The sequence below is a fragment of the Lepus europaeus genome, chromosome 1 (genome assembly GCF_033115175.1).
Source record: "Lepus europaeus isolate LE1 chromosome 1, mLepTim1.pri, whole genome shotgun sequence".
Classification (NCBI taxonomy): domain Eukaryota; kingdom Metazoa; phylum Chordata; class Mammalia; order Lagomorpha; family Leporidae; genus Lepus; species Lepus europaeus.
Window position 1 is genome coordinate 176,821,604 of NC_084827.1, and position 16,721 is coordinate 176,838,324.

The 16,721-nt window shown below is 54.9% G+C and overlaps 1 protein-coding gene across 3 annotated transcripts in view; it reads left to right on the forward strand.

Annotated features, from left to right (window-relative positions):
- Positions 1-16,721, forward strand: part of DIS3L2 (DIS3 like 3'-5' exoribonuclease 2) — a 395,509-nt gene that overhangs the window by 326,711 nt on the left and 52,077 nt on the right. For all 3 annotated transcript variants that reach the window (XM_062193445.1, XM_062193453.1, XM_062193448.1), the window contains one exon: positions 647-880. In XM_062193445.1, coding sequence (XP_062049429.1) covers positions 647-880 — 234 coding nt within the window. The remainder of the gene's footprint in view (positions 1-646; positions 881-16,721) is intronic.

The window sequence follows — 16,721 nt, forward strand, 5'->3', positions numbered from 1 at the left end:
TTTGAAAAGAAAGAAATGCTAACTATAGAAAGTACAGAAAAATTGAAGAAACAAGATGGCAGCTCACCAGTGGTCCCCTCCTTCAGCAAGCACTACCTCTAAGCCTGAGTGCCCCCGGGGACGCGCAGGTTGTCTGCTCGGGCTGGGAGAGAGGTGCCGCTGGCATCCAGTGGTGAGAGCCCAGGGGTGCAGCTCACACCTCATAAGTGCACAGGACAGCCCCCATGCCGAGGTGAAGCCTGCCAGTCGAGGTGTCTGTCCCCACACAGGTGCCCCAGGTAGAGCAAGCCAGAATTGCTTTCCTCGTGTTACCTTCATCTGGCTTCTCCACCTGCATTCTCTCTGTCCACTCCCCACGTCTGAGCCCTGACCGGGCCCTGGAGCCCCATCTGTCACCTCTCAGGTAGTTGTCCCTTCTTCTCCCCCCAACTTTGACTTTGGTGGACCCTCACCCACACAACCCTTCTCTATGCGTCTCCTGCCGTCGCTGCCTGTGGGGACCCTGTGAAGCCAAGGCCTGGTAGAGCCCAAGCTCCCGGAGGCTGTGTCAGGGCTCCATGGAGCTCTGTGCGAGTGCAGGTGCGGGAATGAGTGGTCGAATGAAGACCAACCTGGAAAGCTCCTCACACGCTGTCCCCCTTTGCAGATTCTTGACGAGTGGTTTGGCCGGACCATCATCCGCTCCTGCACCAAACTGAGCTATGACCATGCACAGAGCATGATCGAAAACCCAGCTGAGAAGATCCCCGAGGCGGCGCTGCCCCCCATCTCCCCGGAGCACAGCAGCGAGGAGGTGCACCAGGCTGTGCTGAACCTACACGGGATCGCGCAGAAGCTGCGCCGGCAGCGCTTCGCGGATGGTGCGCTCCGCTTGGATCAGGTCAGTCGGGCTTTTGTGTGCGGCATGACCCGGAGGAGACCGGTGCCTGTGCCCCAGAGGGCAAGCCTGGCAGCACGGCAGCCTGGGGCACCTCTTCCCTCCTCCTTCCTGCTGCTAGCACGGGGCTCTGTGACTCTGTGAGGCAGGTAGATCCAGACTGCTACCCACCCTGCAGATGCCACAGGTGCACGGCACCAAGGCGAGGGATGGTGTGTGTGTGCGGGCGGGGGGTGCTGTGTGGCCAGAACCCCCTGGTGAGCCCTGTCTGGTTTGACCCTGCAGTTTCTGCCCCACGTCCCTTTCCCCGGGGACGCAAACGGAAGACACAGCGATCTCGGAGGCACCTGAGCAGGGTCTGACCTGAGGCGTCCAGAAACAGTATCGCTTCTTGTCCCTGTCTTCCAAAGAGCTAGTGGCTTACAAATTCCGGATGAATGTCTGAAGCAGCGAGGGCTGGGGCACTGGACAGTTGATGGCTGAAGCGAGTAAGGGCCCGGAATATGCTGAGCGCTCTCAAGTCGCACAGCCCTGCTGACCGGCTTGGGATGGTGCCGCTGCCGCTCCCCGTGCTTGCACTTCCACGTGGGGGACTATCTGGCTCCAGGAATTCCTTCTCCACTGCTTGTCATCAGGACGTCCCAGGGCGAAGCCTGGTTTGTGTCGCGACAGCTTTTTTTCTTTCTCATTTGTACTTCTTAGTCAAACTCTTCTTCCCTGGTCATTTTTGTGTGCTGCGGAAGAATCTCCGTATGTCTGGAGAACGAGGTGGGCTTGGCTCATGGGGCTGTTTATGAGACCCTGGGCCTCGGGCTTCTCTCCAGAGCGTCTTTGCCAAGGCCTTCAGCCTGCCAGGATCTGACAGCCTTGCTCTAGAGCCTTCTCGTTGACGTACAAATGCATCTCCGTAGGCCCTGCAGATAAGTGCCACCCTGGGCCCAGGAATGAGCAAGCCACACGGGGACTGCTCACCTGTGCACCTGTGTACCTGGGCATGCAGAGTCAGGGTAGCTTCTGGGTCTCTCCCACTCCTTCCCTGGTATGGGCTCTGGTAGCCTGGGCAGGCCTGCCTGAGTCAGATGCAGGGTCGATGCTAAGGCAGACAGCAGGCCGAGGAAGGGGGACTGCGGCGTGGGAGACCCCGGGGCACCTCCCTTCAAGGAGAGCTTGGTGGGGTGTGAACACCCTAGTCCTCACTCGCCACTGGCTGCCTGACCCGGGAGTGCACGGTTGCTCTGCAGTTCTTGCTTCCTGGACTTGCGTGTCTCGCTGTGCCCGCAGAGGCCCAGCTGCTGGGGCATCTCCCACAGCATCTTGCCGGTCAGACTTGACTTGCCCTGGGGTCTGCCCTCCCTTCCTTGCCACCCCCCCCACCTTCCGTGAGTGGACTGCTGCACTCTCAGGAGTTCTAACCAGCTGCTCACATGGCCAAGCTCTCTCTAGCCCTGACCTCCCTCACCGGCTCTTCCGGTCCAGCCTCAGTGGCTGTGTTCTTGAATACTGTGCCTGGTTGCACCACAGCCACCCCAGCCAGGCTCACCCTGGGTGCTATAGAGCACGGTGCCTACGGCTCACCACGCAGGCTTCTGGTGCCCGTCTCTCCCCCTCCTACCGGGGAGCGTGTCTGTTTCCCCCCTGCTTGGGCTCATGCAGGAGTTCTGCAGCTTCTCCCATTGCTGGGTCAAATGTGAGCATGATGAAGAAGGCTGTGCTGTTTTGGGGAAACCGAAGCTCACTGTTTTGGAAAGGAGGAGTCTTCTGTTCTGTGGGTGAGACAACTGTGAAAGTCGTAAAATTGGGGAAGCATTATGTACTCAATCACTTTACGAACGTCTGTGTTCTCATTCTCTCTTAAAGAAACATAGACTGTAATGACGGGTTGAGCGTGCTTGATCAGAAAAGACTGGAAATATTAGCTTTACAAAGCCTTACTTTTTGGAAAAAAAAAAAAAAGCCATGGATACATGTATGTTTTTGTAAATTAGGTTAAACACCGACATTTAGTTGTGTATGTGTCTCCTGTAGGAGTCCCCTCTTTGTCTGACTTCCACAACAGCTGACCCACTGCTGCTCAGACGCATTGAGTGAGACCTTACCCCATCAGGGTAATGTCAAGTTCAGCTGAATTAGAAGAGCGTTAGGTGATCTCAGTGTGCACCAGGGAGGAGTGTGGCCATCAGGACAGCGGAATGTTTGCCTGCCATGGGTAGATAGTGCGCTGTTGGCATCTCTTAGAACTTGATTGCTAAAAGTGGCTTTCCATATCTCCATCCCATTGGCCCTCTCAAGTTATAAATTAGAAAGCTGTGGCCCACAAAGATTAAATGAGTTGCTTACATGTAAGAAATCCAAGTAGTTCTTTGTTCATTGTGTCTCCATTTACACCATGCTGACCTAAGAGAGAAAGTTTGCCCTTAAAGTGGCAGAGACGGGAGCCGGGGTGGGGGAGTGGGGAGATACGGCCCTCACAAGTCTAATTAGGTTCCAGTTAATTAAGGCTTGAAAATAGCGGATTTGCATCCTTGGAGTTGATTCCTCCGTTCCCCGGAGAACAAGTGTAGGGGCCCGGCCTCGGCTGGAGGAGCCCGCGAGGCTGCGCGGCCAAGCACGCTGGTGCAGTCCTTCATAAATCAGCCGAATGGCCCCACTGAGAATCCCTGCGTTTGTGCCCCTCCCTCCGCCTGCTTTGCCCTCACAAAAACCCACCTCTGCTCTGTGCTTTCCCGGCGGCCCACTGTCACTTCGTTTGCCTCCGTTTGCTGCGTCCGTGGTTTCGGTGGCAGTCCTAAAAACTGTCTGTGTCTCGGCTGGCCCCAGTGAGAGCTTGGTCTCTGAGTGGGGACACGTTCATGTCACCTCTGCTAGACCACAAGAAGTCAGTCCACCATGATGCCCTGCAGAAGGAGTGAGGGTGGAGTGTGTGGTGCTGGTGTACGTGGGTCCCCGGTCCACGGGCCGTGGCCATCTCAGAAACATGGGGCAGCCTGGCCACTGGGCGTTTGCAGGCAAGAACACTGTCTCGCTCAGGTTGGAGGCTGTGGGCCACCCTTGGGACGGCCTGGGCCAGGTTGTAAGCCACCCTCGGGACAGCCTGGGCCAGCTCCAGGCCCCTGGGGACCACCTACTAGCAGTTTTGTCTGCTGCTCCCATGTGTTGTCAGATGTTAGCAAGTTCTGCCGTGCTGCAATGGGAAACGGATGGAGACGCGGCGCCTTTGGGGCAGGAGTACCAGCCCCAGGGCCTCTCACCTGGCTCGGAGCAGGTCCTCCTTTGCTGGCTGGAAGTGAGCGCAGGCACCAGCTGCCTCCTTGGGGCCGTCAGCTGGACAAGTCCAGCACCAGTCCCCTCAAAGCACCCTCTTCACGGAAGCACGTCTCTTGTTGTTATTTTAACTCTCATCTCTCCGGTTTGGTCTTTGTGTTTGTAGTCAGGGTGATGAGAACGGTTTGTAAGCACACCCGAATCTGGGGCCTCAGCACGGGGATGTGCCCTGGTTCTCGGCCGCTCGAGCCCGACTGACACACCTGGGAGGGCAGGACACAAAGGCCGCCCTGGGGCAGCTTCCTGTCCTGGAAGGCGAGGCTGCCCGGCTGTGCTGTGAAGACAAGATGCCGGCTCCGCTGGGGGTTCCCGCATAGCCACTGCCTTCCACAAGGCTGGCAGGGCGGGGGTGGGGCTGCAAGTAGAGCCCCAGCAGAGGAGCATCTCGGGAGGATTTGCGCATGTCAGGAAGCTACAGCCGCTGCTTCCAGGGCTTCCTCCCGGCCGCCTCCTGTGTGGCGTGTCAGTGCTCATGCTGAGACCACTCTGGATGAGGGCTCCTGGGGCCCGCAGGGAGAAAACCTGACCGCGCTGTCTCCTCGGGTAGCCTTTCCTGAATTCCCGGCTGCACCTTATTGGACTCCTGCTTGGCAGTTTTGAAGCCCAAACTTCTGACAGTTTCTTTGGGTGGACTTGATTGGAACAATAATGTATTTTTAATTATTTATTTATTTGAAAGTCAAAGCTACAGAAAGAGAGAAAGAGATTTTCCATCCACTGGTTCTCTCCCCAGATGGCCACTTCAGCCAGGGCTGGGCCAGGCAGAAGCTAGGAGCCAGGAGCTCCATCCGGGTCTCCCATGTGAGTGCAGGGACCCAAGGCCATGTTCCACTGCTTTTCCCAGGCCATTAGCAGGGAGCTGCGTTGGAAGTAGAACAACTAGAACACAAACAGTGAACACACGGAATGTTGGCATCATGGCAGCTTTACCCACTACACCACCACACCAGCCCCTGTAGCAATAGTCTTATCAATGGAATTACTTTTAAATACCCTGGAATGCTGTTCTGTATGGCCTTCACCCAGCCCAGCCTTTGAGCCAGGTGTTGGCAGACGTCCTCTGTGAAGGGCCGGAGTACATCGTCTAGGCTTTGTGGGCCATGCCGCCTGCCCGCTGCTCAGGCCGTATGAGTACAAATGGCTGTCTTCCGGTCAAGGACACTGAGCTCCGACCGCACTCCTGTCACAAAGTGTACTCTTCCTTTGGTTACTTTTCAACCATTTCAGAATGTAAAAACCCACCTTGGCTCAGGGCTGGCCTTTGGGCCACACTTGGCTGGCCTTAGCCTGAATGACCAGCAAGCAGCCAGCCCTGTTGCCAGCGAGCTCTTAACCCCACTTCCTGGGGGAGCCAGGCTAAGTTAGCTTGCCGGAGGGTTCCCTGCAGTTAGTTATTTCTTTGATCGGTGCCGTGCTTAGCAGGTACAGTCCCTGGAAGTGGAGGGATGAATCTGCATAGCGCCACCAGGTCCCTTACCCTGGAAGTGGAGTGGTGGATCTGCGTAGCGCCACCAGGTCCCTTACCCTGGAAGTGGAGGGGTGGATCTGCGTAGCGCCACCAGGTCCCTTACCCCAGGGACAGGCAGGGTGCTTTCATCAGCACGAAGCAAAAAGAACATGGCTCTCGTTTCCCACCTCTGCAGGCTGGGCTGCCTCTTCTCAGGGGTGTCTGGTGCCACCACTCCCTCCCAGCCCACTGCAGAGATGTAGGCACATTGCTGGTGTGGACCGGTCACGGCCAGCCAAACAGGGCTCTGAGGAAGCTGGCTGGCATTGCTGCCACCGCCTGTCCCCAATGCCATGTTTCATTGAATCTGATTCCGTCCTTTCTCTATATTAACAAAGGGACTTTAGTTTATTTTGGTACAAAATGCATAGCTCTTCGTAATGTGCACTTTCCATGAACATTTTGAAGGCCGCTTGTGCAGGAGCTCTCAAGAGATGAGCAGTCCAGACTGCTGAGCCAAACAAAAGAACTGAGCAGCAATAGGCCGGGGCCAGTGTTGTGGCACTGTGGGACGTGGCACTGCGGGATGTGGCGCTGTGGGACGTGGTGCTGTGGGACGTGGCACTGTGGGATGTGGTGCTGTGGGATGTGGTGCTGTGGGATGTGGCACTGTGGGATGTGGCGCTGTGGGACATGGCACTTTGGGAGTGGCACTGCGGGACGTGGCGCTGTGGGACGTGGCACTTTGGGAGTGGCACTGCGGGATGTGGCGCTGTGGGACGTGGCACTGTGGGACATGGCACTGTGGATTAAGCCACTGCTGGCGACTCTAGCATCTCATGTCAGAATGCTGGTTTGAGTCCTGGCTCCCTGGTTTTCAGTCCAGCTTCCTGCTAACGGGCCTGTAAAAGCAGCAGATGATGACCCAGGAGCGCGGGCCCTTGCCACCCACATGGGAGACCAGGGTGGAGTTTCTCGCTCCTGGGTTCAGCCTGGCCCAGATCTGACCGTCGAGGCCATTTGGAGAGTGAACTAGTGGGTCGGAGATCTTTCTCTCTCTCTGTCTCATTCTCTCTCCCCTCACTCCATCAATCTGTCTTTCAGATTAAAAAAAAAAGTAATTCTTTAAAAAACGAAGAAGAACCGAGGAGTCCTGCTCCTGCTGTTGTGTCTTTGCCTGGTGTGGTGTGGTGAGTTCAGGCACACTCCCTGGTCTTAAACACAGGGGCAAGTTGCTGATCAGGGAATGGCTGTGTGCGGGCTCATTCCGTTCTCCGGGTCAGAGGTCTTCTCGCTCCCTGTTTCAGTCGGCCCGACAGGAGTAACTACAGGAAATTCGGCTGAATTAAGGCTAAAGAAAGCAGTCACTCCGTGTCTTCCGTGCTCCCGGGAGAGTTGCCACGCCTCTCTTTAGGGCCATGACAAGCAGGGCAGGAAGCCTCCTCCGGGAAGCTCAGGGCTGACAGCGTAGAGGTGTTCCCAGAGTCAGCCAGGGCAGAAGAATATTTATGAATCTGCCGATTTGCCTGTTTTTCCCAGTGGCCAATTTCAGACTAGTGATACTAGCAAAGTCTCATATAAATCTGTGCATCTCATTCCTCACATAAACCCAACAGCCAAGAGTCTGTGCTGTCCCGGGCTGCTCGGCAGTGCCCATTCTAACGAGGGCAGCCTCGGGAGCAGGCACGGGTCGGGAGGGGTCAGTGCACCGCCGGCTTTGGGGAGACCAAGGGAGCGCAGGAGTTCCAGCATGGGGGCCGTGGGATCTTATGTTGCCAGAGAGAGAGATCTAGTTTCTGTGCTTCAGTGTCACGGGGAATCGAGGAAGATGGTCCTTGTTTATGTACCCAAGGGCATGAACGAGACACCGACTGGAAAACCTGACCTGGCTGTACGTAAGTCATTGATGGGAGCCACTTCCGGGAGCTGACCACTGTCCGTGGCTTGTTAACGTAGACATAAAACGTGTGTCAGGCAGTGCCAGACTCACGCTGCGAGCGCCTGATTGTTGTAATCCCAGGCTCATCGTGGCACGTGGTCATTTACTCACAATTCAACACTCAGAAGGAATCCAGGTAGCGTAGTTCTGGACGCTGCCAAAAACTGCAGGTCGGGACCTGCTCGCCGGCGCTCACCAGACAGGTGCTTGTCGAGTCCCCCAGGAGTGAACTTGGCAGGAGCTCTGGTTGGGTCCCTGCAGGAAACACAAGGGAGACCAAAGTGAGCGGGGTCCTTGCTGCCAGGGCCCACAGAATGGCAGAGCCCCCGTGTGTCAGGCCGAGTGGAGGTGGGAGGTGAGGCTTGAGCCAGGCCGTGTGGAAGTGAGGAAGAGGACCACCTGCGATGCGCAGGGAGTTCGCCGTGCCCAGCCGCTCTCCTGGAGTTCTGGTCCCCTGAGAAATAGGCACACAGGTCCAGCTGAGAGGCAGGTGTTCCCTCTGTTACTGCTCTGTTAGCGGAGGGAGCTTGAATGAGGCCCGAGGCAGTTAAGGTAGAGAACAGCTCTGGCTGGGGCGATGAAGGAGTAGGAAGTGGCCAGGGAGAGAGAGCCACACCTTCTAGCAGTCTGGCTCTGCGGGCGCGGGCCTGGCATGAACTGGCTGCAGGGGCCCTTCCGTCCGCCCGCAGCCAGCACCTCTGCTTCCCATCACAGTGGCTGCGCTCAGCCCCGTGGGGCACTGAGGGCTGCTTTTAAACAACTCTAGAAAGCAAACTTGGCTCCTACCCCGCTTCCAGAAGCTTCCTGCCTGCCTCCTGGTTCTTTCTGCAAACCTCTTTCCAGCCTCGTTTCTTACAGAAAAAAAAAAAAAAAAAAAAAACGACTTTACTCTCTCCACCCTGACCGTGTAGCATGTTGTGTCACTGGTTCACCTGTCCCAGCCTTCAGCATCCTGGGCACCAAACTCCCACGTCCTCGGTGGAGAGGTTTGCGTTTGTACCCAGCACTTCCTTTGTACCTGTCAGCTGTCTTTGTCACATTGTCGCCCTGTCCTGTCATCTTCCATTTGCTCCCTGTCTCCTGTAGGACTGAGAGTCCCTCAGACAGAAAGACAGCATGGCATTCGTCTTGTGTACTCAGCCCCTGTAAAGTGCCAGTTTGTAATCAGGCGTCTCAGGGTCTTCAGCTTCGACGCACACACTGGCCTTTGTAAACAGGTGCTGCGAGCCGTGTTCGAGGACGGGGCGGTGGCTCCAGAAGAGAAGTGTATTTATAGAAGAGCGCTGGACACCCTTTGTATCAGGCAGGTGATCCAAATGCTTGGGCCCTAGAGGACTTGCCAGGGCATCCAAGCTGTAGCACAAGGTGTAGCAAGGACTCTCTCAAGGTGCAGCTGCTTGAACAGGTGTGAGGAGCAGGAAGCTTCCGCACCCCAGACCAAGCTCTGCCCTGTCAGGGGATCCTAGCAGAGGGTGCTCTCCCAGGGTCAGCACAGAGACCCCCAGTGTACCACCAGGGAAGGGAGGCACTCGCGCCTAGCATGGAAGGTGGGGTTGGGGCAGTAGAATCGAGAAGATACTCTTGGGGTGGGGACCATTAGGCACTATGCCCCAGCCTGGTGACAGTGATGGAATTGACTTGTGTGGCAAGGAGGGACCCCCAGCCTAGTGCTCCCCCCGCAAAATGCTGATCAGCGCACGGCTCGCTTTGGATGGAGGTAATTTCCATAAGACGGAGCCACTCTGTTAGTTCTGCTGGGCTGAGAAAGGCAGATAACTCCGTTCCCAGATGGAGTTGAGAGTGTGCCCAGATGAGCGCTGGCATCTCCAGGGGCAGCGCAGTGAGACAAAGGCTCCCACGCTGACCAGATGACTTATAAGAACCCTCGGGGGGTCGAGCAGGCCACAGCCAGCACCCGTGTTCCCTGAGAGAGGCAGTCGTTCAAGTTAGCGGCCTGACAGATGGACGGAACTTGGCCCTGGGAGCCTGCCTTTGGGGCTGATCGTGCCCGGGCTCTGCCCTGTCCATTCTCAGGACACGCTGCATGTCGTTGCCCTGCCCCCATGTCACACCCCACGTCACTCGAGCAGGAGCCAAGCAGCTACATAAGAGACATGGAATTCTTTGACGTTAGTGAAATCTGCATTGGAGAAAGGGAAGCCTTGCAGCTGATCCTTAAATTTCAACCATGACTGCTGCTTGGGGCCGGCCCAGGTGACTTTGATTTTTATTGTTCAGTGAGCTGGGGGCTGTTTCTCAGGCAGGACCCTGCTCTGTTGCTGTGTGTCCTGCGCTCAGCTGCTGGGCCAAGCTCCCCGCTTGCTGCTACACTGTGTCACTCAGGAACCCGCAGGTGGAGTGGACCAATAAGATTTCCCCCAAGTATTTTGGGAGCACGATACATAGTTGCTAGCCTTTTATTTTGCTGAGCCAAGACATTTTCTTGAAAAAAATCAATTACCATCTACTATGTCCAGTATTTTATAAATGAAAACATTTTAGCACCAAAGCAAGAAAAGACACAATTTTATAATATGGAGCAGTCTCTCTTTTTTTCCTAAAGATTTATTTATTTATTTATTTATTTGAAAGAGTTACACAGAGAAGGAAAGACTGAGAGAGACAGAGATCTTACATCCACTGGTTCACTTCCCAGATGGTCGCAATGGCCAGAACTGTGCTGATCCAGAGCCAGGAGCCAGGAGCCAGGAGATTCTTTTGAGTCTCCCAGGCTGGTACAGGGGCCCAAGGACTTGGGTCACCTTCCACTGCTTTCCCAGGCCATAGCCGAGCGCTGGATTGGAAGCAGAGCAGCTGGGACTCGAGCCGGCGCCCATATGGGATTGACCCACTTTACCTACTATGACACAGCACTAGCCCCTGGAGCAGTCTCTTTTTTTATGTCCTTCTAAAGATATATTTTATTTATTTGAAAGGTAGAGTTACATAGAGAGAGGGAAAGATAGAGAACTCTTCTATCCACTGGTTCACTTCCCAAATGACTGCAACAGCCAGGGCTGGGCCAAACTGAAGCCAGCAGCTTTGTCCAGATCTCCCAAGGACGTGGGCCATCCTCCGCTGCTTTCCCAGGCCATTAGCAGGGAGCTGGATGGGAAGCGGAGCAGCCGGGACTCAAGTCGACGCCCGTATGGGATGCCGGCGTCACAGGCAGCAGCTTGTGGGTCCCACCAGTCTTACGCTGACTTGGTTTAGTGTGGTGAGAAACTATTTAATTGTCTTGCTTTTTTCTGCTTTTGTTTTATCTCATACCACTGAGAACTACTGGGTTCCCACATCCGATCCTAATGCCTCTCACCCTCTGGGGGCCCCTTTTAGAGACGTACCCCACTTCCAGTGAGCCCCGAGCTTCCTCCTGTCTCCTTCCCTGCCCCTCCCCACCCCACCCGGAGCCCGCTGCAAGTGGACCTCCCCCCATCCACGGAGCTCAGGCCCCCAGTCCAGAGCCTGGACCTGGGCTGTGCTCCTGGCTCCTGGCTTCTGCCAGGCCCAGCAGGGGAGTTAACCAGTAGATGGGAGGTCTCCAGCCTTTTTTCTCTCTCTCTCTCTTTCTCTCTCTCTCTCTCTCTTAAATAAATGAAACAGAATAAATTTTGGAAAATGTATTTGAATTACTGGATGGGAGATTTCATATATAAAACATAGCCACTGGTCAAATGTAACATCCCTCTGTGTAAACAGAGAGTGTGTACTTACAGAGCTTTTTGCTCTCAGATTACTTGTGAATTAGCATAACGGTAATAAAGCTTCCCCTGCTCTGGGTTTCCTCTGAGGGAAACAGCATATGTGGTCCTTGTGGGTTTGTTTATCCTTTGTTAATGTGAAAATAGAGTTTTCTTTTTTAAAAGATGTATTTTTTTTGAAATCCAGAGTTACAGTGGGAGAGGGAGAGAAGAGAGAGGAGAGAGTTCTTTCATCCACTGGGTCACTTTCTAAATGGCCTCAATAACCAGCGCTGTGCCAGGCCAAAGCCCAGGAGCCAGCAGCTTCTTCCAGGTCTCCCGCACGGGTGCAGGGGCCCAAGCACTTGGGCCATCCTCTGCTGCTTTCCCAGGCACATTAGCAGGGAGCTGGATCGGAAGTGGAGCAGTCGGCACTCGAACCAGCACCCATGTGGGATGCCGGTGCTGCAGACGGTGGCTTAACCTACTGCACCAGAGCGCCGCCCCGACAGTGGAGTTTTCTGACTGTCTTGACTTGCATTTATCTCCCTGTTGGTGGATTCAGTCACTCTCCGCCCTCTCTCTGGCATGTCCCTCGTGTGTGCTGTCCTAACACCTTCAGCACCGGACCCAGCGGCCACACTGAGCCAGAGGCACTCCTTCCCCTGCCGAGGGGCAGCCCCGTCCAGGGAGCCTCAGTCTTTTGGTGCACGGTTCTGCAAGCACCCTCAGTCACCGCAGGGAACACTTCCATCGCCCCGGAGGAGTCTGTGCGCCCCTGTGTAGTCAGCCTCTGCCCCAGCCCTTGACCCCTGGTGCCCGCTAGCCTGTTTTCTGTCTCTGCAGTTGGCGTTTCTAGAATGTCATGGAAATGGAGGCATTCAGCCAGCAGGCTTGTGAGTCTGGCTCTGTCACGCAGCGTGCACACATGTGTGAGGTCCACTCAGGTGGTTGGGGTGTGACGCTCACCCCCTCTCACTGCACGGCGGCGCCCCGTTGTACAGCTGTGTGTGGTTTACTTATCCAGTTGCCGATGGAAGGGGGGTTGGCTTGTTTTCAGTTTTGGGCAATATGATAAACGTTGCATCTACAGACAGGCTTCTGGATGGCCTTTACGTTCTCGTCTTGCTTGAGAAGATGCCCAGGTAGATGCTGGGACATCACTGTTTTCCAGAGTGGTAATCCCACTGCACTGCGATGCACCAGGCACTATCAGTTTTTCCTTTGTTTTTTTAGCCATTCAGATAGGTGGTGGTGGTGCTTCCTCGTGGTTTTCACGTGAATTTCCCTAATGAGTGGTGATGCTGGGCAGCTTTTTGGGTGCAAGTTTGCTCTCTGCAAGTGCAAGTCTTTCTGATTTCTGATAATTTTTTAATTGAGTTTTTGGTTTCTTATCTTACTGAGTTTTGCGAGTTTTTTAGATATATAAGTATATGTATATATATAAATATATCATAATATATATCTCTTACAAATGAGTCCTCTACCAGATACTTGATTTGCAAATATTCCCTTCAGCTTTGTCTCGTCTCTCCATTCCCTTAGCTCTTCCTTCTCCCTCACTTATCTTTTTCTCCTCTTTTCAAAAGGAGAAGTTTTGAATGTGGACAGAGTCTCATTTAGCAAGTTTTCTTTTAGGGATTCTGCTCTCACCATCATCTAAGAACTCATGACCAAGGGCCCCAGGGGTTCTCTCCCATATCTTCTTCTAGGAGTTTTATAGTTCTGGCCTTTACCTTCAGTTTCTCTTTTCCTGAGAACACAGTTCTCACAGGCCCAGAAGGTTCTTTTTTGGAAGACAGTGTTCGCGGCAGAGTCAGGCCCACCTGCGCAGTGGGACCACGTCAGCGCTGGGAGCCCTGCCAGGCGCGGTGCCCTCCAGGAGCCATCTGGAAAGGAGGCGTCTGCCTCGGAAATTGCCCGGCGGTGGCTCTGCAACAGATACCGGGCTTCTCCTCTGGCTTAGGCTTTGGCATAAAGTGAAGATTGTATCTTTTGTAAAGAGGGTGTAGGATGAAAAGAGAACAGCCTCTCAGCTTTGTGGATGAGTCTGCCTTGCCAGTGTTGCACGGAATCAGGATGGCGCGCGGTGCCAGCACAGGGCTTTGCTGATTACACGCAAAGCCCCGTGTCAGTGACTCACCCGATCCAGCTTCAGCCTCCTCTCCGGGAGGCTCTGAACTCACAGTCAACCGGGCAGCCCGCTCATTGTGACTGCCGCTGGAGCGGGGTTCTCCTCAGAACAGCTGGAGCGTGGTGTGGTGGGAAGACAGCCTGAGGCGGGGCAGAGGCCAAGGATCGCTTGCCTGGGAAGGATGTGCAGCTGATGTTTGATAGAAATCTGTGAAATGACCAGCCTCAGCCAAGCTAAGTAGAGGCCTGCCGTGGGAAACTGCGCTGCGGCAGAAGTATCCAGCAAACGCCGCGGGCGCTCAGCTGTGTCAGCCACCAGGGGCAGGCTTTGTGACACAGCGGCCACCTCTGTCAGAGTGCCTGGTTGAGTGCCAGCTGCACCGCTTCCATTCCAGCTTCCTGCTAAGGCATCCTGGGAGACAGCAGATGAGGGCTCGCTCGGCTCCCTGGGCCCTGTCACCCACGCTCCCTGGGCCCTGTCACCCACGGGGGAGACTCAGATGGGGTTCTGGGTTCCCAGCTTTGGCCTGGCCCAGCCAGGGCTAGTGTGGACATTTGAGGAATAAATAGTGGATGGAAAATTTTTCTTTCTCTGTCCCGCCGCCCTGCCTTTCAAGAAGATGAAAATAAATTAATAAACATTTAAAAAAGAAAGAAAAAGAGAGACACACATGGCCCAGAGTGTGGTGTGTGCTAAGTTAATGGGAGGGAGGCAGAAGGTCCCTGAGGAGGCTTCCATAGCCTTGGCAGCTCATGTCAAGAGCCTAGGGTGGCCGGCACCACGGCTCAATAGGCTAATCCTCCGCCTACGGCGCCGGCACACCAGGTTCTAGTCCTGGTTGGGGCTCTGGATTCTGTCCCGGTTGCCCCTCTTCCAGGCCAGCTCTCTGCTGTGGCCCAGGAGTGTAGTGGAGGATGGCCCAAGTGCTTGGGCCCTGCACCCGCATGGGAGACCAGGAGAAGCACCTGGCTCCTGCCTTCAGATAGGCGCGGTGCACCGGCCACAGCGGCCATTGGAAGGTGAACCAACGGCAAAAGGAAGACCTTTCTCTCTCTCTCTCTCTCTCTCTCTCTCACTGTCCACTCTGCCTGTCAAAAAAAAAAAAAAAAAGAGCCTAGGGTGACCACTAATGTCATAAATAAGAGTGTCAGTTGTTAAATCAACAACAGGAGTCACTGTGCACTTACTCCCCATGTCGGACCTCTGTCTTTAAACGAGTTATACCATGAGAATTAACTGTAAAACTTGTTTTCAAATAGTACTTTATACTTCATGTGTCTATGTGGGTGCAAAGTGTGGAAATCTTTGCTTAGTATAGAGTTGGTCTTCTGTATATAAAGTTAGTTAAAGTGAATCTTAATGGGAAGAAAAAAAAAAAAGAAGAAGAAGATCCCGGAGGGCGGCGAGAGCAGGCCGAGGCTGAGCAGGGGTTTGGTCGTGTTCTGGGCGGTGCAGCGCTGGGCCGTGGCTGTCGCGGAGGTGGAGGAGATGCTGTGGGAGCTGGAGCCGGGACCAGTCTCAGGGCCGCCTTTGCTCTCCCTGCACTGCTCAGCCGCTTTACACATGGCGGCTCCTGGAGTCTGTGCGGGCAGGGGCACCAGTGGGCATGCAGGAAGCCAGGGACAGCTGCGGCCATCATCCAGGTGAGATGCTGGCTTGAAGCCTTGCCCGAGGTCCATCAGCTGACAGAAAGGGACATACGAGAGACGCACTGAGGCATGGAGGCAGAGCCACGAAAGGGAGAGGGACGTCTGGGGACCCCTGAGTTTTTGCATGGGCAGCTGGGGGATGCAGGGCCACCACACCCCCTAGACAGGAGGGCACGTGTCACTTGGGAACCGGAGGTGCACTGGGGCCAGCCCAGTAGAGGGACTCGGGAAGCGGCTGGGCACAGAAGCCTGTGCACCTCCCCCGCTGCCACAGATGACCGCCTGTACCTCCCCCGTTCAGCAAGCAGGCTTGGCGAGCGAGGTGAAGATGGTTCCAGGGAGCCCCCCAGGGTCTTGGGACCAGTGCGTGGCCCACCACGAGCGCTCCTTCCCTCCAAACCCAGTGGCTTGCACGGAGCTGGGGGAAGACGGCCATCGCTCATCCTGTGAGTCCCCCACCCGCCTTACCAATCCTGCTCTCTCTTCCCAGCTGAGCCCTTCTTGTTTGTTGAGAAAAGAAGAAAAAGAGTGAATTCACTCCCAGTCCTTTTGAAACCCAACATGTCAGTGATAGATGAGGCCGTATTCTATAACTTCAAAGGAGCAAAACGGGGCGAGTGAATGCAGCCCAGGGGAGTTGAAAAATCCGAGGGAACAGGAGACACATGGGCTGACCCTGCCGTCAGGAGGAGTGCCCTCCGTCCCACCCCTGCTGGTGCCATGCAGAGCACAGACAATGCTACTTTCAATAAATCATCAAGGATCCTGAATGCCCGGTTTTGTCCCATTTTCAATGGGCCTTGGGCATACTGCTTAAGATATAGCCAGCATTTATGCTGGGTTCCCAGCTCCTGAAAGGTTCAAAGTCGAGTGCTCTCCCGACTCTATAATGGAGTCTTTGCATATGTGGTTTTTGGGGAGATTTTCTCGGATTTCCATAGCTAGTCGTGATAAAGGTGACCTGGTGGGCAGCGCGGGCCATTGTCCCCGTCACGGGCAGGCTTTGAGTGATGCTGGGCTTTGTGGAGTACCCATGCAGCACCTAATTCGATCACTCGTCTGACCCCTGCCTCTTTGGCTCTGGCCCCTTCTCTGATCGCACTGGGCTGCTGGGGGCCCCTGCACCAGGCTGGCGCTCCCAAGACTGCCCAGGAGAAGCGGAGCACTTGGCCGTCATTCCTGCCTTCAGAATTCTGCCCCCCTCCCCGTGAGTCTGGCGTGGGGGTAGCTGCTCGTTCTCATGAGGCCACACCATGAGGAGCCTGTTGGAAGCGCCTTTGAAAAGTCCCCAGGTTGTTTCCACATTGGAGTCTTGGGAAGAAGGACCTGGGGTCATTTGAGGGCTGGCCTGGTCATTTCCTCATTCGTCTGTGACCGTGTACAGCCTGGTGCACACAGGCTTCCTTGGCTTTTGATTAATAATAACAAATAGCCAGGATTTATTGAGTGCTTTTCCGGGTGCCAAGTACTTTCACATGTTACCTCGTTTACTCCTTCAGCCCTTATACCCATTTTTACAGATGGAGAAACTGAGACTCGGGGTTAGGTTCCTGGCCAAAAATCATGTAGCTGAGGGCGGCAGAACTGGCAGTGGGATAGCTCTTCATTTCTCTTGTTGGGTGTTGATTTATTTTATATTCTTCCACCTATCTGAAAGAAAAGGCTCATCTCAGG